This window comes from Bos indicus x Bos taurus, chromosome 19 (assembly GCF_003369695.1).
Source record: "Bos indicus x Bos taurus breed Angus x Brahman F1 hybrid chromosome 19, Bos_hybrid_MaternalHap_v2.0, whole genome shotgun sequence".
NCBI lineage: Eukaryota > Metazoa > Chordata > Mammalia > Artiodactyla > Bovidae > Bos > Bos indicus x Bos taurus.
Window position 1 is genome coordinate 13,920,008 of NC_040094.1, and position 23,693 is coordinate 13,943,700.

The 23,693-nt window shown below is 50.0% G+C and overlaps 2 protein-coding genes across 10 annotated transcripts in view; one reads left to right on the forward strand and one right to left on the reverse strand.

The window, feature by feature from the left end:
* The window catches only part of MYO19 (myosin XIX), a 33,460-nt gene extending 15,418 nt beyond the window's left edge, over positions 1–18,042 (reverse strand). Inside the window, exons 1-11 of one of the 2 annotated variants that reach the window (XM_027519485.1) lie at positions 17,910–18,042; positions 17,126–17,283; positions 15,761–15,914; positions 11,223–11,361; positions 10,735–10,883; positions 9,158–9,271; positions 2,862–2,994; positions 1,863–1,932; positions 1,195–1,297; positions 429–525; positions 230–306 (exon numbers count right to left, since the gene is read on the reverse strand). In XM_027519485.1, the coding sequence (XP_027375286.1) occupies positions 230–306; positions 429–525; positions 1,195–1,297; positions 1,863–1,932; positions 2,862–2,994; positions 9,158–9,271; positions 10,735–10,883; positions 11,223–11,361; positions 15,761–15,772 (894 nt within the window). In that variant the 5' untranslated portion in view covers positions 15,773–15,914; positions 17,126–17,283; positions 17,910–18,042. The remainder of the gene's footprint in view (positions 1–229; positions 307–428; positions 526–1,194; positions 1,298–1,862; positions 1,933–2,861; positions 2,995–9,157; positions 9,272–10,734; positions 10,884–11,222; positions 11,362–15,760; positions 15,915–17,125; positions 17,284–17,909) is intronic. The other variant, XM_027519486.1, reaches the window with a different exon arrangement.
* On the forward strand, positions 17,464–21,712 carry PIGW (phosphatidylinositol glycan anchor biosynthesis class W). 8 transcript variants are annotated; one of them, XM_027519488.1, is made up of 4 exons: positions 18,532–18,637; positions 18,801–18,926; positions 19,290–19,427; positions 19,677–21,712. In XM_027519488.1, exon 4 carries the CDS (start codon positions 19,689–19,691, stop codon positions 21,198–21,200), a length of 1,512 nt encoding a protein of 503 aa, XP_027375289.1. In that variant the 5' UTR covers positions 18,532–18,637; positions 18,801–18,926; positions 19,290–19,427; positions 19,677–19,688; the 3' UTR covers positions 21,201–21,712. The 8 variants fall into 8 exon arrangements, with proteins under 8 accessions (XP_027375295.1, XP_027375294.1, XP_027375288.1 ...); XM_027519490.1 differs by having other exon boundaries at positions 18,609–18,625; XM_027519494.1 differs by lacking the exons at positions 18,532–18,637; positions 18,801–18,926 and adding an exon at positions 17,464–17,699.
* Positions 21,713–23,693: the final 1,981 nt, after the last annotated feature.

Below are 23,693 nucleotides of genomic sequence, written 5' to 3' on the forward strand. Positions count from 1 at the left end.
ACCGTGCTGGTTTCTTCTACAGCGCTCTGTGCTCTGGCCCTGTCCACCCTGACACCCTGTCTCCAGGCTCCGCTGCGCAGAGAGGTGGTCGCCTCCTTGGTGATCGTGCCGTCGGAGCCTAGAGTCCTAGATCCTCAGGGAAAGAGACTCCCGAGTTGAGAGAAGGGCCCTACGAAGGGGGCTGCCCATCACCGCCACCACACGTGAGTGGTGTGGCTTTTCCTCTGACCTGAAAGATGTTGTTCTGGGTGGGGGCATCGATGCCCAAATGAAGCATGGCCTCCCTGGTCACCTCGAAACAATCCTCTGTAAAGGAATCCGAGCCACAGCCCTGCGTCAGGACCCAAGGTCAGCGGGGGCGGCGGGCCCTGGAGGGATGTGTGGGTGCTGCTGGGCTAGCCCAGGGCACCGGGCAAGGCTCCCCCTACCTTCCAAGGTCCTCTCTGGGTGGGGCAGCCAGGAGAAGGCGGCTCCCTCGGGGAGGCGCCACCGGACCCTCTCCTCTGCGTGGGCTCCTTTGTAGATCTGTTGGGGTGGGAACGGGTGGCTGAGCCAGGGGTACCGGGGATGCCCAGGACTGCATGGACTTGGGTGGGCGGCGGGGGGGAGTGGCAGCCACACCACAAGACCCAGAGGCCCCTGTAGGGAGCCAAGGGCGGGCAGGGGCGGGAAAGCAGTGGCAAATAGTTCTGGGCATCTCCATTCGGTGCAAAAAAACCCCACTCACTGAGGGGGCCTGTGGCATGAGGAGGAAACCCTAACCCTGTTTGGGGAGCCCCCGGTCCCGATCTGAGAGCAGCGAGACACTGTCCACGCCTCGGCGGACCCTTGGTCTAATGGAGGGGACACAGTTTAGGGAAGGCTTTGTTCGGTTGGTGGAGGCAGCTGCTGTTCCAGGACAGCCCTCCGTCTGAAGGTGAGTGCTTCCCGTGTGGAGACAGGCCCAGCCTCAAGGACCCTCTGATGGGAAAAGAAGGCAAGCGCACCTCCAGGCCTGGGACTGCCCAGGGAGCCGAGGGCTAGGGCGAGACGCGAGTGTGACGTGAGGTTTGTGGGAGTAAGTGGGGTGGCAGCGCTGAAAGCCCGGCGAAGAGGAGGCAGGAAGCAAGGCAGGCGGCGGGGCGGGTAGGCTGAGAGGCACAGACCCTTCTCCGCCCTGCACCTGGGCAGCTGTGGGCCCCGCCTGGGACTCACCTGGTAGAATATGTGGAAGTTCCTCTCGCTGGGGGCCTGGCAGGCCACTCGAGTTTTCTCCAGGAGGTAGGTCTGAACTGCAGCTCCCGTCATCTGCTGGGCCCTGGGCACAAGCAGGTTGGAGCCCGTCAGTGGTCCGTTCACTCCAGAGCTGTTTATTGGGAACTTACTGTGTGCCAGGCTGCAGCCTCGCCCCAGCTCCTCCACTTAAGCAAAGGGGGTCATGAGGACTGGGGAGGACCTCTCAGCAGGTCCTGGGGTGGGGGCAGGGGCAGGGAGGGGAAGGGCTGGGACAGTCCCCTCCAACCAGCTCAGGGACAGGGCCCAGGCCTCGGTGCCTCACTTTGCCCCAGCCCAAGGCAGGAAGAGAAGCCCCAGCCTTAAGCTCAGAGATGCGGCCAAGGTGACAGTTTTAAGTGACAGTTTTAACTAGAAGTCTCTGCGAAGGGCAGAAGCCAGAAGGCACGTGTCAGGACAGGCACAGTCCCTGGGTCCCTCAGGCTGGGGCACCTAGAGTTCCCCAGGTTCAAAGTGTACGCACAGGTTCACTCACCCCACATACGAACCTGCCAGGCACGGCAGGGTTCTGCCCGTGGTGGCAGCCCAGGCTGGGCACTGCCCCCCAGCTCGCCCGGCCCCCCAGCAGCCAGGGTGGCCGCAGAGATTACCCATTCAGCTGGAGCTGGATGAACTTCCCGAAGCGGCTGCTGTTGCTGTTCCTCAGCGTGCACGCGTTCCCTGCGGACCACAGCTTCTGTTCAGAGGCCCCGCGGGCTAAGGTGGCCGCAGGTCTGCTGGGGCCACGCCGCTATCCTCAAGTCACCTACAGGCCCCTCTACTGGTTTCCGGGTCACAGGGGACAGGGCTAGGGACTGGGCACTTGGGCTTTTAGCAAGTGTGATTCAGTTGGGTTAGAACTTCCTGGCAAAGTGGGAAGAGCCAATCTAGGCAGTCAGGGATTTTTGTTTGAAGGGAAAGGATCAAAAACAAGGTGTCGGGACTTCCCTGGTGGTCCAGGGGTTAAAAATACTCCTGCTAATGCAGGAGACACAGGTTTTTGAACCCTGGTCCGGGAAGATTCCATGTGTCTCGGGGCAGCTAAGCCCATGTGCCACAACTACCGAAGCCTGCTCGCCTAGAGCCTGTGCTTCTCAAGAAGAGAAGTCACTGCAACGAGAAGCCTGGGCATTGCAACTGGAGAGCAGCCTCCACTTGCCACAACGAGAGAAGGCCCATCTGCAGCAGCAGAGACCGGTATGCCCCACCACCCCCCCTCAAAAAAAACAAGCGTTACTACTGAGGTGGACAGTAAGGCGCAACATCTAGAGTGCCAACATGGACACGACTGCTGTGCATCCTCAGACATGTCCCCTTCTCTGAACCATCAGGGAGCTGTTCAGAAGGACGGGACATGGACTGGGTGAGCCTCTCCCGCACCTCTGCTCCCTTTGCCTGGGCGAGACGGAGAGGTCGACAGAGTGATGCGACCACAGCCGGAAGGAGGCTAAGGGCACCCGGGAGGCATGGTTGGGGATCCAAGGCACTGAATGATGAGTCATTCTCCACCCCGCAAAGAGAGGGTCTCAAAACAGTGCTCCCCTGCCCGGAAGGTGGTAAATTCCAGAGGAGACGGGGCGGAGGAGCTGTGCGGAGGACACTGGGCTTACCGAAAGCTTCCATGACGGGGTTGGAGTTCAAGATGCGCTGTTCGATCCTCTCGGCAACCTTGTGGCTTTCCCAGGACATGGGTGAGGCGGCCACCACGGCGTAGAACTTCATCAGGCAGCGGGATGTCCATGTCTGCGGCAGAAACGGCCCTGTGGGAGCTGTGCCCGCGTTCCGTCCACGTGTGAGCCTGCCAGGGGGACTGGGGCCCGCGACCGCCCTCTTGTCCGCCATCCGTGTTGCTGATCAAAGGGCTGAAAGCTGAATTCAACTGTGTCCCTCATCTGACCGACTTCTGCTTCTCCTAGCTCCTGAGGGTGCATTTACGAATTGGGGGGCGGTGGTGAGGAACTTCTCCGGTGGTCCAGCGGTTAAGAATCTGCCTTCTAAGGCAGGGGATAAGGGTTCGATTCCTGGTTGAGGAACTGAGATCCCACGTGCCATGGGGCAACTAAGCCCAAGAGCCGCAACTAGAGAAGCCGGTAAGTGGCAACTATTGAGCCTGTGCTCCGTAACAAGAGAAGCCCGCAGGACACAACTAGGGGAACGCCTGCGAGCCGCAAGGCACCCTCGCGGCCAAAGAGGAAAAAAAGGAATGACGGGGGCTGGGATAGAGGAGGGCCACCCACACCGACCTGAGCAGGCTACTGAGCCACGTATGTTTTCACCAGCCCTACAGATGCAGTGCAGTTATATACTACCTGCTTTCAAAATGATTAAACTCGGGCATCAGGAAAACCTAAATTTTATTGAAGATGACATATTCAGTAAATGATAGGGCTCTGATTTATACTCAGGCAATCTAATTATAAAATTCCCACTGTTTTTATAATCAGCTGAGATGAGGTCTGTATGTGTTAAGTGTTAGTCGCTCAGTCGTGCCCGACTCTTTGCGACCCCACAGACTGCAGCCCACCAGGCTCCTCTGTCCATGACATTTTCCAGGCAAGGACACTGGAGTGGGTTGCCATTTCCTTCTCCATGTAAATAGATGAGGTCTATTTACATTTTAATTTCCAATTGTTCATTGTGAGGACAGAGAGCCACAAGAGATTTCCATATACTGACTCTGGATCTCGTCACTGCTCTAGATCTAAGTTTTTAGTTGTAGCTTTGTTTTGGGTTTTTTTTTTTTTTTGGTTGCTCTTTTGGTATATGTATTTTTAGGTCTCGCTCTGAGGTGGGAGGTGTTCCCTCTCTACTGTTTTCTAGAAGAACCTGTATGGAACTGGTAACATTAATTTTCAGAAACACTTGGTTGTAGCTGTCGTTCAGTGGCTCAGTCGTGTCCGACTCTTCATGACTCCAGGGACTGCAGCACACCAGGCTTCCCTGTCCTTCGCTGTCTCCTAGACTTTGCTCAGACTCACATCCATCGAGTCGGTGATGCCATCCAACCATCTTATCCTCTGTTGCCCCCTCTCCTCCCGCCCTCAATCTTTCCCAGCATCAGGGTCTTAAACACTTGGAAGAATCCACAAAGTGAAACCGCCTGAGCGTGGGGCTTTCTAAGAGGAAAGATTTTTAACTATGATTTAAATTTGCCTCAGAAATTTAGATATTCAGGTTATGTATTTCTTCTTGTGTGAGCTGCAGCCGTTAACATGTTTCAAAATACTCTTTCATTAAATTGGAGAACTTATTGAAATAAAGTTAATGAAAAATCTCATCTGTGGGATCTTTAGTTATGCCTATTCTTTCATTTCTGACATTTGTAATTTGTCCTTTTCTCTCTCTAGGTCTGGTTAGAAGGGGACCTCCCTGGCGGTCGAGTCGTTAGGATTCTGTGCTTATACTGCAGGGGGTTCAGGTTTGATCCCTGGTCAGAGAACTAAGATCCTACAAGCTGTGCCTCATGGCCAATAAAAAAGTCTGACTAGAGGGTTACTGATTTTACTGATCTTTAAAAAAGACAGCCATTGATTTCATTTACTTCATTATTTTTTTCTGTTTCTACTTTAGTGTTTTGTTAAAAAATTTTTTTATTTATTTAAGAACTATGGACACCACTTTGTTGACAAAGGTCTGTATAGTCAAAGCTATGGTTTTTCCAGTAGTGATGTACAGATGTGAGTGAAAGCCAAAGAACTGATGCTTTCAAATTGTGGTGCTGGAGAAGACCCTTGAGAGTCCTTGGACTGCAAGGAGATCAAACCAGTCAATCCTAAAGGAAATCAACCCTGAAGACTCATTGGAAGGACCGATGCTCCAATACTTTGGCCACCTGATGCAAAAAGCTGACTCACTGGAAAAGACCCTGATGCTGGGAAAGATTGAGGACAGGAGGAGAAGATGACAACAGGGATGAGATGGTTGGATGGCATCACCGACTCGATGGACATGAGTTTGAGCAAGCCCCGGAAGATAGCGAAGGACAGGGATGCTGGTATGCTGCGGTCTATGGGGTCGCAGAGAGCTGGACGTGACTTCAGCGATTCAACAGCGACAATTCACTCATTCTTGGCTGTGCTGGATCCTGGTGGCCGTGTGGGCTTTTCTCTAGGTGTGGCAAGTGGGGCTTCTTTCCAGGTGTGCTGCGCAAGCCTCTCGTGCTCTCTAACACAAGCTACAACAAATTTCCCTCCAGGCGCTGCTTTTTTTTTTTAAAGCACAGATTTTGATATGTTGTGCTTTCCTTTTCATTCAGTTCAAAGTGTTTTCTAACATGCATTGTGATTACTTCTTTGACCCAAAGGATATTTGGGTTTACCAAAGGATATTTACAACACAGTTCATATTTTAATCTTTTCAAATTGAGATTTGCTTTATGGCTCAGAAGAGTCCATATCAATTCCACGTGTACTTGAATGTACAAATATCAAACTATTAATTTTGACTTTATTTCTCCTTTCAATTGCATTTAAGAACAAGGATCTGTGGTTGCCAGCTTTTGGTAGTTTTCTTAGGATGTTATTAATACTTCCGACCCACATTCTCTCTTCACCTGGGACACCAATTCCAAGTATGGAAAACCATCTGATGTTGCACCAAAGCTCCTGGACGCACTTTTTCTCTTTCTCAATTCCCTTTTTGTTTTTTGATTTGTATTGACCCACTCTCAAGTTCACTGATGTATTCTTCTGCATGTCTAACCTGCTGATAAGCATAAAGGAGTTGTTCATGTTTTTAATTTTTATCATTTCCATATAACTGTAGTTTCCATCTCTCAGGAAAGAGATTGGATGAAATCTTTTCTGGAGAAAAGATACTAACAAGCTCATGAGAACAAAGTTATGGGCATTCAGGGTCCCACAGGTTTAGAAAGCTACCCCTGGTGAGGTAGCTTTCTAAACTCTTTCATAATCTCTTATGTTTATGGTATCCTGTCCATAAACGTAGATTCTAATCAGTTGCTTAAGGCTTTACTCTTAAGTATGAACAGAAATTCAAAGATCATCAACTACTTGGTAAACTTCTTTTACATGATTGCAAATATCACAACAAAAGAGGAAAAGGAACTAGAAGGAAACAAATGAAAAGGGCAGGAGCCAAGTAAAAATCATGAAAGATCCTCAAAGAGAAGAGAAGAAATAAGACCAAGATGCTGGCGGGCGGGGGGGTGGGGGCGGAATAATACTCAGAGAATAAGAAAGAACTCTTAGAAGTAAACTGCTTAATAAAAATTCAAAATTAAAAAGAATTGAAGGATAAATTAGAGAATATCTCCCAGAAGACAGGACAAAATATTAAGAGACAGAAGAATATGTAAGAAAAATAGGATATTAGACAATTTATCAAACTCCCTACTAATAGGAATTTCAGAAGGAGAAAACAAGCGGTGTAAATTATTAAATTATTAGATATAGCATTTTCCCAATCTAAAGGACATGAGTCTCAAGGTTAAAAAGACCTACACAAAGTATCCAGCACGGCAAGAGAGAAAAGACACGTCACTGTGAATTTCAACACCTATCGAGATGACCCTAAAAACTTTTGGAAAGAAAATACAAACTGCCACTTAAGGACTGGGACTTTTAACATCAACACTCGAAGAATATATGAAGAAATAACTTCTAAATTCAGAAAGAAAATCATTTCCAACTTGAGATCAGAATATCCAGCCAAGATGTCAAATTAAGGCACAATAAACATTTGCAGATGTGCAACAACTCAAAATATGCCCTTCATGTAACCTTTGTCGAGAAGCTACTAAAGAAAATGCTCCAGTAAAACAAGGCAGTAAAGCAAGAGGAGGAAGCCACTGGCCTCCGACAACGGGATTTACCACAGGACGGACGGCACTCTGGATCCCCAGAGCGGGGCAGACAGCTCCCGGGTGACAGCTCCCCAGCAGCCCTTGGCAGCCACCAGTCCGGATGGAGGAGACATGAGAGCGCTAGCTAGGGCATCACCAGGGGAGAAAAAGCACCTGATCTACTGCCAGCTGGGCAGGTGTTTCCCAGTTCTGGTGACAAGTTTGATAATAAAGAACAGGTATGTAAAAACTATACAAGTGAATATATGTGGGAGTTATTAAGAAGAAAGTAAAAATCATACAAGAAAGGAAATATAATCATAGGATATTATAGTGCTTGGCTGTGAACAATATGTACATAGCACTATATATATTAACCTCCTTAGAAATCATAAGATAATTACATATGCATTTGGGGGCAGGGTAACAGGGCTACACCGTCAAAGTAGGAAGTGAACAGCGAAGGTTCAAAAGGGAAAAATCAGTAACTAATTACATAAGCACGTTGTTTAGAAACATGGATGGCCATACCCAAACAAACTGCTAAGATGGAAAGGCAGCTGCCCCTGAGACAGGGAACAGGGCTGAGAGACACGAGGCAGGGCCGCTGTTTTTCTTTGTAAGCCCTGTAGTATTGCTCGATTTTTGAACTATGTAGCTATATTGCTAGTTATTAAAAATAAATTTTAAAAAGATACCAGGCCCAGCCCATGACCACAGTAGCTATTCAATAAAGGGTTTCTGAGCTCTGGTTGCATGGGTCTAGGGCCAGGCCCAGCCTCAGCTCCCCAGAGCAATTCTGGAGGACAATGGGCTTCATCCAGGAGCCGAGCATCACCACCCCACCAGCAGCCTCGGCACAGCTCTCCAAGATCACCTGTGTACCCAAGTCCTAGCCTCATCCCTAGAGCGTGCAGTCTTCATCTGCTTCCTTGTCTGTCTTTCCCACTGGGCCAAGCATTGTTGTGGAAGTTGCTAAGTCATGTCCGACTCCTTGGGACCCCATGGACTATACATAGTCCATGGCATTCTCCAGGCCAGAATACTGGAGTGGGTAGCCTTTTCCTTTCCAGGGGATCTTCCCAACCTAGGGATTGAACCCAGGTCTTCCCCATTGTGGGCAGATTCTTTATCAGCTGAGCCACAAGGGAAGCCCAAGAATACTGGAGTGGGTAGCCTATCCCTTCTCCAGTGGATCTTCCTGACCCAGGAATCGAACTAGGGTCTCCTGCATTGCAGGTGGATTCTTTACCAACTGGGCTATCTCTGTTTCTCCACTTGCCACTCCTCATGGCTAGCCCAGGGCCTAGAACCTGCCTAGGTGCTTGGCAATGCTTTCATGGGTGACTGTAGATAGAGTGGGTTTACGGTCCAAAGAATCCCTTGAGAAGGTAACGTGGAGGAAAGGGTTGGGTGGCTGGTGAGGCTTGACAAGAAGGGGGTGAGGCCCTGGCCAGCAGGCCTCTGACAGCCGCGCAACTCCTCACCCATCCGTGCACAATGTTCCGTGTCACCTGGACTGACTGTGCCGCCTGGGGACCGCATGACCACACAGGAGACTCTGTCCTTCCCCGCATCCGGCCCCATGCACCACCCTTGCCATCAACGGTGACCCAGAGATGCAGGCGGGGTGCTTCCTTACTGGAACCCCAACGACTCTGGAGGAGTGCTGCCGTGTGCCGAGCACGCCACCAAGCGCCTTACGTGCACAGAAAGCCCCTGTGAGCTACGTGCCAGTCCTTCCCTCCTTGCCATTTTACACGTGGAAGAACTGAGGTCTGCAAGAGCTGAATACTGTTCTGATATGCTCTTCAACGCTATGCTGGAACCCCCAACTGCTGACTTTTGTTTCCAATGGCTGTCAGAGCTGGGAGAGTCCTCTGATGAGGACATGAAGGCTCAGAGAGGAAAGACTCTCCCCTCGGGTCAGGGCAGAGCTGGTGGAAGAGCCGGCCTAGAACCCCTGGCTCCTGACTTCCTGCCCAGGTCCCACCCAGCACTGCATGCTGACTCCAGGAGTGACACTCCCTGGAGCCCCAGCCCAGCCTGTCTGCCCGTCCAGCCAGTCATGAAGCTGCCAGGGTGGGAAGGAGGCCCGCTTACCTTTCCAGCGCCACTCTCTCCACTGACAACAACAGACTGGTTGACCGGCTCGATCAGGCTCTTGACATTCCTGTAGGTCTGTTCGCCCACAGTGAAGATGTGGGGCTTCAGTGTCTGAAACATCAAGGGGTGAAAGGTCATGGCAGCAAACCCGTCTTCGAGGAGGGGTTGATCCAGCGATGGCTGCGACGGGGAGCCTGTCCACAGCAGCGGTGGAGGCTTCCTCTAGAAAAACTTCTTGGCATAACAACGTGAGGCCAGCTGCAGGCGTGACCCATTCATCTTCTCTCAGTTTGGAAGCAGTGCTGGCCTTGACCAGTTTATGACATTAACACGTTATCCTCCCATCTTATGTCAATAGTTTTATTCTGCTACTTTTTTTATTTTATGTTATTACAATTTGCAAGAACTTTCTTACCAGTTATTGCCTAAGAAGTAACCCTATTTTATAGATGACAAACTGGAGGTTCATATGGGTTAAATAACCTTCTCAAGGCCACTCAGCAAATAAAGGCATCTGTGTGATTTGGATTCCAATGTTACTGTTCTCCTTTCGATCAACAAGGATTAATTGTTTTCAGTGTGCTGGGCATCAAGCTGGGCACTGAGGGAACAGAGGGGACCATCACGCGGCTTTGCCTTTGAGGAGGCAGTCGGTAAGACCGGCTCTCAGGCCAGACCTCCCTGGCTGCCCACCCAGACACGAACCCTGGATGAGCCGGGTTAGTCCATGCAGACCCAGTGCGGCTCTGCCAGCAATGACCGCTTGCCTACAGCTTCCTGAAGGGAGAGGGCATCATTCTGGAGGCTGTCAGAACCATCTCTCTCTAGGCCCTCACCCCACCCACTTCTCACCTGGAGAGTTACAAAGCCTCCAGCCATTCAGCCGCTGGTCTCACCTTCCTTAACCCAACTCCCCCAACTTCATCCCCACGGCGGGCTCTGTTCACAGCCCCACTCCCACCCAGATGAAGCAGCTCTGTGGACTCTCAGCTGCGGTGCAGACCCTCTGATGACAGCCCTGGAATAGCTCACCTTCCCACCCTCATCTGTGCTTCTCTCCACAACACCCTGCTCCTGCCGCCAAGTTTGCTCTGGCTTCTCCCTGCACGCTAACATCCTCTGGGGTGTTCCCTGCCTGTACCAGCTTCATCCCCACTTGCGTAAAAAGAGACCCCTCCTCCCAATCAGTGGAGACGAACATGTGCTGAATTTTCCAAGGCAATCCTAACTGCACGTAATTTTATTCTTTTCCCCAAAAAGTGGTTTTTAAATACACAAATATGCCTTGGGAAATTCTTTCCAACTAATAAATTCACAAACAAGAAAAAAAAAAAAAATCTGTCCATGTCCCTATTTTAGGATCCAAAATCAGTTAAGCAAATACTGCTTTCTCTCTCATTTTGCACCTCCTGGCACGTGTCCAAACTTCTGTGAGCTTCTGGTGGGAAGGTCACAGCCCCAGCAGTCTCTGAATGACAGCCCAGCTGACAATGACACGGATAAGGACAGCGAAGCTGCCAGGTGCCCGCGGGGAGGAGGGGGAGCCCTGATTCCCTGGGAAGCGGGGGTCTCACCTGGGGCTGAGAAGCAGCGTGGTACTCTCGCATCAGCTCGGGCGAGTAGAGCTGAGGGACAGGCTTGAAGGGGTTCATAGCCACCAGGGTGCAGCCGGCGTTGGTGTAGAACGTGTCGGCCATGTACCGGGCCTGCAGACACCTCAGGACTGAGGCAGGGATGCCGTTAGCAAACTCTGGCTCAGATGGAGACACAGCCGCACGTACAGACCAACACCCCACCTACCAGAGTTCCCTCTGCAATTAGCCAAGAGCCATGAGAGCCCAGCCTCTCCCTGATGAGCAGGTATGAGAAAGATCTAATTAAGATGAACCCCACATCTGGAGCAAAGCCTGTGCTGGGGAGTCTGAGGGCAGCCGCCAGGCGGGGGTCTGGAGCAGCCCACCTGGCTGTCCACGTCCTGTCTGACCCGAGGCAGCGGAGCCGAATACCCTCTGGGAGAAGGTGCACCCCTCTGGGGTGGGGTGGGTGGGCGGGGGAGGCATACCTGTCTCCAGCGTCACAGGATTCACCTTGGTGAGGTCATTGAGCTGCTGCGGCGGGACCTCCCCACCCAGGAGCTCCTTCAGGTCTTCCCTCAGGGACTCCCCGCTGTGGGCAGCAGAGCCTGAACCGTGGCCATTAACCTGGGAGGGAAAAACAGGACCAGAAGCGCTGGGACTCAGACCGGCTGGCAGCTCCGTCAGGGTGAGGGCTTGTACAAGAGACAGAAAACCAGCCTCTGGGATCACAGTCTGGTTGTACAAATTGTACCTCCACCATTAACTAGACCTGTGAGCCTGCATAAGCTTCTTAACCTTTCTGAGGTTAAGCGGAGGCTTCTTTATTTGTAAATAAAGGAAAACAGAATCAACTCACAAGGTTGTTTGGAAGAAAAACAAGAAAGAGATGGAAAGCGCTTAGTTGGGGACCTCCCTGGTGAAGCAGTGATTAAGAATCTGCCTTGCAAGGCTGGGGATGTGAGTTTGAGTCCTGGTCAGGGAACTAAGATCCCATGTTGCTGCAGAGCAACTAGGCCCGCAAGCCACAACTACTGAACCTGTGCGCTCTGGACGCAGTGGGCCACACCTGGAGAGCCCAAGTGTTGCACCTGCGTGCCACAACGAGAGATTCCGTGCTGCAAGGAAAGATACCAGACGATGCAATGAACACCCTGAGTGCAGCAACTGACACCTGATGCAGCCAAATAAACAAATGTTGGGGGGAAGAAAGCAAAGCCCTTGGTGCCTGGCACAGAGAATGTACTCAAAGTGGAAGTGTTAGCTGTTTCAGTGGTGTCTGACTCTTTGTGACCCCATAGGGCTGAAGCCCGCCAGGCTCCTCTGTCCATGGGGTTCTCCAGGCAAGAGTACTGGAGTGGGGTGCCATGCCCTCCTCCAGGGGATCTTCCCGACCCAGGGATCAAACTCATTCCCTCTGTCTCCAGCACTGCAGGCGCATTCTTTACCCGCTGAGCCATCAGGGAAGCATGTACTCAGGAAATCAATAAATGCGATCCCTTCTTCTCTGCCATGCGTTCCAGCTTTCAGGTGAGTCAGTGCCCGACCTTACTGGGCTGGCGGGGGTGAGGCCCGAGGTGGGGGGTACTGCGAAGGGAAAGAACCAGGGTTTGGGCCTTTTTTGATACAGACGTTATCAGCTGTGAGGTAGTACCATGCCTTCATCACGTGCCTCTTGGGACTGAATTTAGGATCGCTAACTAATTAGCTCCTGCTGCCCTGGTCTACTTGAGAGCAGATGAGGTCAAGAACAAGCACCAGTGGGGAAGAGGCTTTTTCTGCCTCGCCCTTGCCCATCCCTGATACCAACGCTTTACATAACTTCTCCCCACTTTCCTCCTGTGATCCCACTTCTCCTCTCTTCTCCCAGAGGGTGGCAGGGAAGGTGCGCGGAACAGGCAGTAACCTGGGTGAAATCTGCTTTTGGAAGAAGGGGTCTGTGATATAACATGTGTGGGTTTCTTTTTTTGAAATTTTTATGTATTTATTCGGCTGTGCTGGGTCTTCACTGCTGTGTGGGGGCTTTCTCTGGTTGCGGCGAGCAGGGGCTACTCTCTAGTTGGGGTGCGCAGGCTTCTCCTTTCAGCGGCTTCTCCTGTTGCTGAGCATGGGCTCTGGGGCAAGCGGGCTTCAGCAGTTGCAGATCAAGAGCTCAGTCGCCCGTGGCAATATGGGATCTTTCTGGACAAACCCGTGTCCCCTGCAGGTGGATTCTTAACCACCGGACCACCACGTAAGTTCCTATGTGCGGGTTTCTAATGAGACCAGTGAACCTTAGAGTTCAAAAATCTCCAGCAAAAGTGGCAAGTGTCATTTGAGAGGCCCAGTGATAAGTTTCCTTCCGAAGATGCTGCCTGTTCTCTGAACTTAGGCCCAACCACAAGGCATGCACAAGGCGGACTCTTATCTCCAGGATTAACTGCTGAAGTCAGAGTGTGACTGTGTCCATGCAAATCCCTCTACCCTAGTGGAAAAAGGAAATCACTCACACCCAGCCATAATTTATGAACAGATCTGATCCAACCAGACAGGCAGCTGAGTATCATGGTTCTTGAGCTGGACTTGAAAGCTAGATTGCCTGGGTTTGAATCCTGATTCCACCACGTCCTAGTTACAGAATCTTATGTAAGTTTCTTAGTCTCTCTGCACCCCAATGTTCCTCATCTGTAAAATGGGAATGGTGGTAGTAGTGGTAGATCTCATAGATACTAACAAGCACATAAAGTATTTAGAAAAAACATCTGGTTTCTGCCACCAAAAGTTTGCTATTATCATTCTGTTTAAAAGTAGCTCTTATAATTAGGCAATAATATACTGATGGCTCAGATGACACCCAGGTTCAATCTCCGGGTCGGGAAGATATCCTGGAGAAGGAAATGGCAACCCACTCCAGTACTCTTGCCTGAAAAATCCCATGGACGGAGGAACCTGGTAGGCTACAGTCCACGGGGTCGCAAAGAGTCGGACACGACTGAGCAACCTCACTTTCTTTCACTTTTCATACCAAGGGCCTTAAAACTACCCTGCAATTCTTCTAGAACATGATACTATATAAAAGCCATAAGAATGTTCTGTGTATATAGAAACATTTACAATGCAAAACAAACAAACAAAAAAACCCAAGTGCCCAAGTAGTAGCTTAAATTATAGTACCTCCTTACAATTGAATAAAGCAGGTTACAAAGAGAAAGATATCTTTAAATGTTTTCAAAATTTTTAGGGAGAAAAATCTAGGGTATTCTTTAAAATGTCAGTTATCTATGGGCAGTACAATTATGGGTAATTGTAATGTTCTTTTTGCTTATCTATATTTCCCACATCGTTGTAATGAACGTGACCTTGAATAAGTCACCTAACTGCTCTGAGCCCTATCTTCAAAATGGGGATATAATGGCATTGGGTATGTAATACTGTATCCTTCTCAAGTACTAAACAAAATTGTATGTGTAAAATGCTTAGTATAGTGCTTACTATACAGCAAGAGCGCAACACGGAGCAGCTGCTAGTACAGTTTTGATAAACATGGTTGTTGTTTAATTGCTAAGTCATGTCTGACTCTTTTGTGACCCCACAGACTGCAGCCTGGCAGACTCCTCTGTTCATAGGATTTCCCAGGCAAGAATACTAGAGTGAGTTGCCATTTCCTTCTCCAGGGGATGTTCCCAACCCAGGGATCGAACTGTCATCTCCTGCATTGCAGGTGGATTCTTTACTGATGAGCCAACAAGGGAAGCCCTGATAAACATTACTGTTTTTTAAATGAGAAAGAAGTTAAAAATGCACAATAAAAAAGCTCCCTCTGCAAAAAAAAAAAAAGCCTGGAGCAGGTAGCTGTGCTGCCTGCTCTCTGGCCTCCAAGCCTGTTTCATGAGCCAAAGGATCAAGAGGTCAAGCAGCAGAGTCTACCAGGGTTCCTTTGAGGCTGGCTGACCTCACATTCAGTTATCCTGTCTTACTTGCCTGGGACTCCACTAGTCCAGGAATCATCTTAAACATCTGCCTTGGCCCAACGGCTGCTGCGGCTGCTGCTAAGTTGCTTCACTCGTGTCCAACTCTGTGCGACCTCATGGACTGTAGCCCACTAGGCTCCTCTGTCCATGGGATTCTCCAAGCAAGAATGCTGGAGTGGGTTGCCATTTCCTTCTCCATGGCCCAATGCCAACACTCAGTAAATAAAAAAATTCAGCTAACATCTGGCATTCTCTCTGGACCAAGAGCTGCAAGTGAAGGATGATATGGGTAGGAGGTGAGGCACCACAGGGAAGGGTGATTTGGAATCCTGCAGGCCTGGGGCCATAGGAGCCTTTAGCGGCAGAGGCCCACAGTGAAGGGCGGGTTTCACATCCCATTCCCCATGTTCCCTGTGATCCATTCATCAGAATTCTTGTCTATTTCCACATAGGTCATCTTCTCCCACATTTCTGCACAGGCTGACTCTGCCTGGACTGCTTACTTTCCTTCTCCATTTGACTAATTCCTACTCTTTCTTTTTTCTGGCTGAGCCATGTGGCATGCAGGATCTGAGTTCCCCAACCAGGGGTTGAACCAGTGCCCTTTGCGATGGGAGTGCAGAGTCTTAACCACTGGACTGCCAAGGAAGTCCCAACTCTTACTTCTTTAAGGCTCAGCTTTAAAGAACACCTCCTCTTGGAAGCCCCAGGCTTCCAACTTGTCTATACAATTCAGGCTGTGAGGAGCATCTCTCAGGACTCCCTCACAGGTTCAGGCTTGTAAGGTCACCAAAACACTCCAAGGATTCCCTCACCCAGCTTGTCTTACCCATCCTAGGGAAAAGAGCTAAAAACCACAACAGGAGAGATTCAAATTAGGTATCAGGAAGAGCTTCTCAGCAACAGACAAAAGGCAGCGAGGTGCCTCTCTGAAGACAGAAAAGAAGAAAGGCCTTTAAAGGGGTCTTTCCCTCCATTCCAGGTCAGGGCAGTGGAAGCATCATTCGGGTAAACGAAAGAGGCCGAGCTGCCTTAGGTACTTGAGGGTCTGGGTTATCTTAGGGTGAGGACTTTACCTGCTGGAGCATCCTGCTTCAGTGTGGTCAGCCAGGATTCTGGGTCGCGGGTACGAGGAATGCTATCCACCTGGTCATGGGGGCACAGGCTGGGGCATGGATCCTGCGAAGGGCTCAGCTCCCAAGGAATCTCTGAGACAAGCCACCCCAGAGCCTGTGGTAGAAGACAGAAGATAAGGGCCGCATACAGGTGATGAGGGTTTCTCCAAGGTGACTCAGTCCTGCTCCTCCCACCGAGCACCAGGAACTAAAATGAGACCCAGGGTGAGCCTGGGCAGAGAGGAAGACTCTGTCCTGCCCCCTGCCAATTAGGGAATGAAGGAAACTTTTACAAGAGCCTCCAGAGCCTCCTCGGGCTCCTTCAGGGCCAGTTTCACTACAGGGTTTGGGGTGGGGCTGCAAATCTTCTGGGTCAGTGTGCCATGGAGGGTGAGGACACTGGAAAGCAGAGAAGCCTCTCGGGCACACAGAAATATTTCATCTTAGTACAGCCAGTATTCAGTGGGGCAGGAAGGCTGGAGTCAATTCTTGATATTCCAGGAAAGCGGTTGTGTGGGACAGAAACCATAGCTCAGTCTTTCACCTGACCAGCCACCTCACCTTCCCTGCCTGCCTTCACTCCTCATTTGCAAAAGCTACTTTGCAGGGAGCGGCTGTGAAGGTCAATTGGGTGAAAGCACTCTACAAAGTCCAAATTTGAATATTCATTTAGAGGAGAAATATTGTTAGTAAGAAGAATGGATGATCCATTCGGGAGCACTGATTACGTGGAACAGTTCAGTGTCAGCTTTAAGAAGGCCAAGCTTTTGGAGGAGGAGAGTCCATCTGAGAGGGGGGTGTCTTGAGGCTGGGTTTGGGCCAATCTCTGAAAAACTGTGAGTGACTCTTAGAATTTCCCTGGCCCCACACATCCCCAGCAAGGAGGGATGAGGATGAGGGGTGCTGGTAATGGACTGACCTTGGAGGAAAGTTTCTTGAGACTCTGAATACATTGAGCCTTTCAAAGAACTCAGGAATGGGGGACCTCCAAGAAAACAGGAAAAAGGACAATGTAGGCAGAGGAGGGCATCAAGACTGTGGTGGACACATTCACTCTGGACACTGACTGTACCCCATCCAGGCGACAGCTGTGCAGAGGGCTCTGGAGACTCAAGGCCAACGAAGTTCCCTCAATGGAAAGTTCGTCTTAAGAGAAGGGATCAGAGGGGAATACAGCAGATTGTGTAGTTAGAATCCAGAGCCCACAACCCCTCAAAAATGCAGTTCACAGGACCTCTCTAAGCCTTATTCCGTGTTTTCCTTTGCAAAAAGGACTACTAATATCCAGACCTCACAAGGCCGAGTTAAGGATCAACGAGATAGTACCTTTGAGAGCGCTTGGCAAATGTTGGTTATTACGATACGGAGCCCACTTCCTGCCAGAATCAAGTCAGATGGAAGCGGTTTTCTCCAGGTTCCCCGAGCTCTTGTTCCGCGTCGGCTTCGGGATTACCAGCCGAGAATTTCTGAAAAGGGCGTGACCACTGTGGGCAGGAGGGAGACAGGAATGAATAGATGAAAGCCCCTAGGCAGGGCCAGGCAAGTGGCAACCTGATTATCAACTCCTCCCTCCCCCCCGCCCCCTCCCCCAGCCTCCGGGCAGACGAGACTGGCGGGGTAAGGGTCCCGGGAGCCCGGCCGGCCCCGCCCGCAGCTTCCCGGAGGGAACCGGGCACTCCCGGTCCCGGCAAGCTGCCGCCGGGCCCAGGACTGGGATGCCACTCCGGAAACACTGGGCACGGGGACAGTCCGTCCTTCTCGGGAAGGTGGACGTGACCCCCCAGCCAAGGGCGCAGCTGCCTGCACGCCTCCCGGGGCCCCCCTCCCAGGTCTCCAGGAGGGGAAAGGCGCGCAGCGGGAGTGGGACCTCCCTGCACCCCAGGCCGCCCCTGCAGGCACGGTAAGGCGTGACCCCGGAGGGTCCTTGTCCTGGAGCAAAAGGCAGAGAGCCGGGCTTCCTCCTCCTGGGATACGAGAGGGTCAAAACCGAAAGGGCGAAGTGAAGCCCGCGCTCTGGAAAGGGGAAAAGAGGGGCGCCCCCTTCTCCAGCGCCGCGGGGGCCCACTGGCCTCCCCGGTTCCTTCGGGCCCGGCTGCGGGGTGGCACTCACCGGTCCCACGGCCCCCGCCGGCCGGACAGGAAAGACAGACGGGCGGGCCGGGTGAGGGCGGCGGGAAGGGCCTGCGAAGCAGAGGGCGGGCGCCGGCCGGGGAGGCGCCGGGAAGGCTGCGGGCGCCGCGCCTCGGGCCGAGTGGCCGGGAGCCGGCGGGCTCCTCCCCGGGGGCGGGGCGCGCGACAGCCGGGCGCACGTGGCCCGCCCGGGACGCCAGGATCCGGAGCCGAGGGCTTGCTCCGGGACTGGGTACTTTAGAGCCCGCGGTGAGGTGCAAGGGAACGGGGACGGACGGAGGGGCCCCGGGGCCCTCGCGGGACTGTGGGTCTCCCAGCCGGGAGACCGGGCGCCCTGACGCTCGCCGCGGGGTCTGATGGCCAGTGGTGGGGTGCGGGACCCGTTTCCTCCCGGGCGCCTCTGACAGACCGGCTTGCCAGCGGCCCGGGCCACGGAGTCAGGACCTGGGCTGGCCGAGCCGGAGACCCAGAGGGCCTGAGGCGCGCGGGGAACAGGCGGGGCGTGGGAAACTGGCACCCTCTGGGGCGGGGCCGCGCGGTGGGCGGGGCCTGGGAGCGCGGGCCGCCCCGCCCCATCTCGGCCGGAAGCGCCGCTCACGAGGCGGAAGTGGCGGGCTTCCGCGCTTCCCGCGGCGGCGCGGGTACCAGCTCTCCAGCCCAGTGACGCGGTGCGCTGAAACCCCAGGAGCACGTGAGGTTTGAGGACCGGTGCGCATGTCTGTTAGGAAAAGAGCTCTTTTTTTAAAGGCCAGCCGGTTCGGATCGGTTTCTTCTCGGGTGGTTGGGTCCCGATAGGCCATCCCTCAAACGTGCATTCTCGGGCTGGTTCTTGTTTGACTGACATGTGTGTTTCCCGTGTGCCGCTTTTCAGACATGGACGTGGGGCGGAGAGGCGTTTTGTAGCCGTTAAAACAATTAACACTAGCATGTATTTACGGTCCCTACTCCTCCTCCGTGATTAGCGTCCATTCCACTCTACCTACACCTTGTAAAGGAGGTGAGGAGCAAGCAGCCTGGGGAGCTCGGGGGATCCCTGGAGGGTTCGCATTTTGTGCTGGAGGCAGGAGGTTCAGAGAGGCTCGGGACAGAAACTGGGGCCCCCAAATCCAAAGTGTACTTAAGCACCTTCTCTTTCCTCATCCCTCTTCTCCCCCCACATATTGGACTCGAAATCATTAGTTAGGTGTGTTTAATTTTCATTACATTGTTTTCATGACAGTGTACTGTGTTTATTTTTTAGCAGTTCTGGGTCTTCCTTGCTGTGGGAGGGCTTTCTCTCTTTGCAGAGTGTAGGGACTACTCTCTCTCTACTTGTGGGTGCGCAGGCTTCTCACTGCAGTGGCTTCTTTTTGTTGTGTAGGGGCTCCAGGACGTATCCGGCTTCAGTGCTTGTGGCGCAGGCCTAGTTGCCCTGTGGCATGTGGAATCTTCCGGGACCTGGGATCGAACCGGTATCCCCTGCACTCTTAAGGTGGACTCCCAACCACTGGACCACCAGGCAAGTCCCAACTAAAGCTTTTTTTTTCCCCCCAGCTAAAGCTTTTTAACCAGTAATTTCATTCTATTAGTAGGACATCTTTATCTTCATATATTAGGCTTCTTCCAACAATCCTTGGAGGGGAATCTCAAGTCCTAGATTCTGCTCTGAAATTCAGGAATAAGTAAAATCCAGTCAGGTGCATCTATATGCCAATCCCACAGAAGGGTTGGTTTTCACAAATGCATCCCTTTGCTCTTGTTTTCATAGGAAGAAGAAAAAATGTCTCAAAAGCAGATGAAGGAAGCTTTTGTCAGTAACCAGAATGGAACGAGCGTGCTGGAGATCACGGAGGGCTTGTGCCTGCCTGCACTCTGCATCCTGTGTAGAGGACTCCTGATCATTCTCTCACAGCAATTATGTTCTTCTTTACATAACTCGAGGACTCGATTCTTGGTTGACTTTGCTTTCCTGATAGTTCCCCTGGTCACCACTTTGACCATTTTCTCTTCATTTGTCCTCCTCGAGTATCTTGTTGCAATCATCCTTGGGGCAGGGCTGCTCTATGAAATATACTGCAGAAGAACTTGCTATGCCAGAATGCCTTTCCAGAAAATCTGTGAAAAATTCTTGAAAGTCAGTCTAGAATCAGAACACATTCCAGCCATCTCCTGTTTCCGTGTCGTTAACAGTGCCTTTACTGCTGTTGCCATTTTGGCTGTGGACTTCCCACTATTTCCCAGAAGATATGCCAAAACCGAGCTCTACGGGACAGGAGCAATGGATTATGGAGTAGGGGGCTTTATTTTTGGGTCTGCAATGGTTTCTCCAGAGGTTAGGAGAAAATATACAAAAGGCTCCAGATTCTGTTATCTTACAAAGTCACTGTACTCTCTTTGGCCATTAGTTTTCCTAGGAGTGGGGCGATTAGTTGCTATAAAATCCGTAGACTATCAGGAACATTTAACTGAATATGGTGTTCACTGGAACTTTTTCTTCACCTTAATAGCTGTGAAACTGATCACATCACTGCTTTTGATTATTTGCCCCCTGAATAGGTCCTGGGTTGTGGCCATCAGCATTGCTGCATTATACCAGCTAGCCCTTGATTTTACCCCCCTGAAAAGTTTAATTTTGTATGGCACTGATGGTAGTGGCACAAGGGTTGGTTTATTAAATGCCAACCGAGAAGGAATCATCTCTATCTTGGGGTATGTGGCAGTACACATGGCTGGTGTTCAAACAGGGTTATATGTGCTTAAAAAAAGGTCACATATCAAAGACTGGATAAAAGTAGCATGCTGTATTCTATTGACAGCTATTGGCCTTTTCATTTCTCTTTACATAGTTCAGGTAAATGTAGAAGTAGCATCTCGAAGAATGGCCAATTTAGCTTTTTGTATTTGGATAGTTGCTTCTTGCCTGATCCTTCTTAGTAGTTTATTACTGGGTGATATAATTTTGAGTTTTGCCAAATTTGTAATTAAAGAGGCAGCAGTACCATGTTCTTGGAAACTTATCCAGTCACCCACTGCAAATAAAAAGCATTTGGAATCCATAGTCTTTGACGCCAAAAGAAAGGAACCCACTCTCTGTTTAATCACAGCAATGAACAGAAACCAGTTACTTTTTTTCTTGCTGTCAAATGTAACAACTGGTCTAGTCAACCTTTCCATAGATACATTACACAGCAGTACCCCTTGGGCCTTGTGCCTGCTCAATCTCTACATGTTTACCAACTGCTTAATTATATATGTGCTACACTTGCAAGACAAGACAATCAAATTTTGGTGATCAATAGGGGTACTATATGTTTTGAGCAATATTATGTTAATGAGGAAGAATAAATATAAAGTGTGAAGAAAATGGGCATCTGTCAATCCAGGGTTAAAGTTTCATTCCTGCTTTAACAGTAGTGATGCTTAATACTTTACATGTATGTCAACACTGTAAAATCAATATAGAAGAAACAAAGCCTTGTGACTTGTTAGAATACTTCTAAATTTTAGTTATTTTAAAGAAGCTGTTGTGTTTACAGTTGTGACACTGGAAGATTGGAGGGTAGGAAGGAGGATTTTTTACATTGTATCTTTTTGGGGGGGGGGGTTGAGAAGCACAAAGGATCTTAGTTCCTTCACCAGGGATTACCTTTGTCCCCTGCAGTGGAAGTGGGGAGTCTTAACCACTGGACTGCCAGGAAAGCCCCTTTTACTTTCTGTCTTGTATCACCTATTACCATTCTGTATTTTCTATTGTATGTATTTTATAATATTTACATTAAAATATCTCAGTTGTGGAACTGTCAACAGTACTGCTTAATTTTAATCTTTTAAAAAAGACTCGGTATAAGAAAGCAAATGTTTAAAGTCAAATACTTAAAAGATCACAAAACAGCTAAATGCTCCAAAGAAGAATGTGTTAGTTGCTCAGGTGTCGAACTCTTTTTGACCCCAGGAGCTTGCCAGGCTCTTCTGTCCATGGAATTCTCCAGGCAAGAATATTGGAGTGGGTAGCCATTCCCTTCTGCAGGAGACCTTCCTGAATCAGGGATTGAACTCAGGTCTCTTGCATTGCAGGTGGATTCTTTACCTTCTGAGCCACGAGGGAGGACCCAAATGCCCTAAAGAATATATTGAATTATTTGTTGTGATTTACAAGCTTAATAATTATGAGACAATAGTTTTGCAGTGAGACTCATTTTTTTTAGCCTGCTCTCTGCTAGGGATTGGAGAAGGCAATGGCACCCCATTCCAGTACTCTTGCCTAGGAAAATCCCATGGACAGAGAAGCCTGGTGGGCTGCAGTCCATGGGGTCGCTAAGAGTCGGACAGGACTGAGCAACTTCTTTCACTTTTCACTTTCATGCAATGGAGAAGGAATGGCAATCCACTCCAGTGTTCTTGCCTGGAGAATCCCAGCCCACCCAAGCCTGGTAGGCTGCTGTCTACGGGGTCGCACAGAGTCAGAGAGGACGGGAACAACTCAGCAGCAGCAGTTGCTAGTGATGATAAACAAAAGGTTCCTGATATCTTGGAGCTTGCAATCTAATGGGGGAAACACATTAAACTGTTATAAACTGTGCTAAGTCAATGAAATATAGGTTGCCAAAAGTGTCAAATCAAGAACTGACTTTACAATAGAGTGAAGAAACTTTTCCCCACAGATGGTTAATTTTTTTTTTTTTGAGCTAGAGTCGATGGGTGGAATGAAGAGTTAGTGTTTGTGTGTCTAGGGAGCAGAGGGTCTGATGCTAGTAAGGGAGAGGGGTCAACAGCAAACATGATTATTGTACTAATGAGTTTAAATTCTTAAGTTGATGAGGACTAATTTGGTCCTCATCAACTTAAAAAATTCTTCAACCAGTAATGCTGAAGAAGCTGAAGTTGAATGGTTCTATGAAGACCTACAAGACCTTTTAGAACTAACACCCAAAAAAGATGTCCTTTTCATTATAGGGGACTGGAATGCAAAAGTAGGAAGTCAAGAAACACCTGGAGTAACAGGCAAATTTGGCCTTGGAATAGGAAAGAAGCAGGGCAAAGACTAATAGAGTTTTGCCAAGAAAATGCACTGGTCATAGCAAATACCCTCTTCCAACAACACAAGAGAAGACTCTACACATTGACATCACCAGATGGTCAACACCGAAATCAGATTGATTATATTCTTTGCAGCCAAAGATGGAGAAGCTCTATACAGTCAACAAAATCAAGACCAGGAGCTGACTGTGGCTCAGATCATGAACTCCTTATTGCCAAATTCAGACTGAAATTGAAGAAAGTAGGGAAAATTACTAGACCATTCAGGTATGACCTAAATCAAATCCTTTATACAGTGGAAGTGAGAAATAGATTTAAGGGACTAGATCTGATACATAGAGTGCCTGATGAACTATGGAATGAGGTCCATGACATTGTACAGGAGACAGGGATCAAGACCATCCCCATGGAAAAGAAATGCAAAAAAGCAAAATGGCTGTCTGGGGAGGCCTTATAAATAGCTGTGAAAAGAAGAGAAGCGAAAAGCAAAGGAGAAAAGGAAAGATATAAGCATCTGAATGCAGAGTTCCAAAGAATAGCAAGAAGAGATAAGAAAGCCTTCTTCAGAGATCAATGCAAAGAAATAGAGGAAAACAACAGAATGGGAAAGACTAGAGATCTCTTCAAGAAAATTAGAGATACCGAGGGGACATTTCATGCAAAGACGGGCGCAATAAAGGACAGAAATGGTATGGACCTAACAGAAGCAGAAGATATTAAGAAGAGGTGGCAAAAATACACAGAAGAA

Excerpts from the sequence above, each read along its gene's own strand:
- PIGW (XM_027519494.1), top strand. The coding sequence starts at position 19,689 with ATGTCTCAAAAGCAGATGAAGGAAGCTTTTGTCAGTAACCAGAATGGA.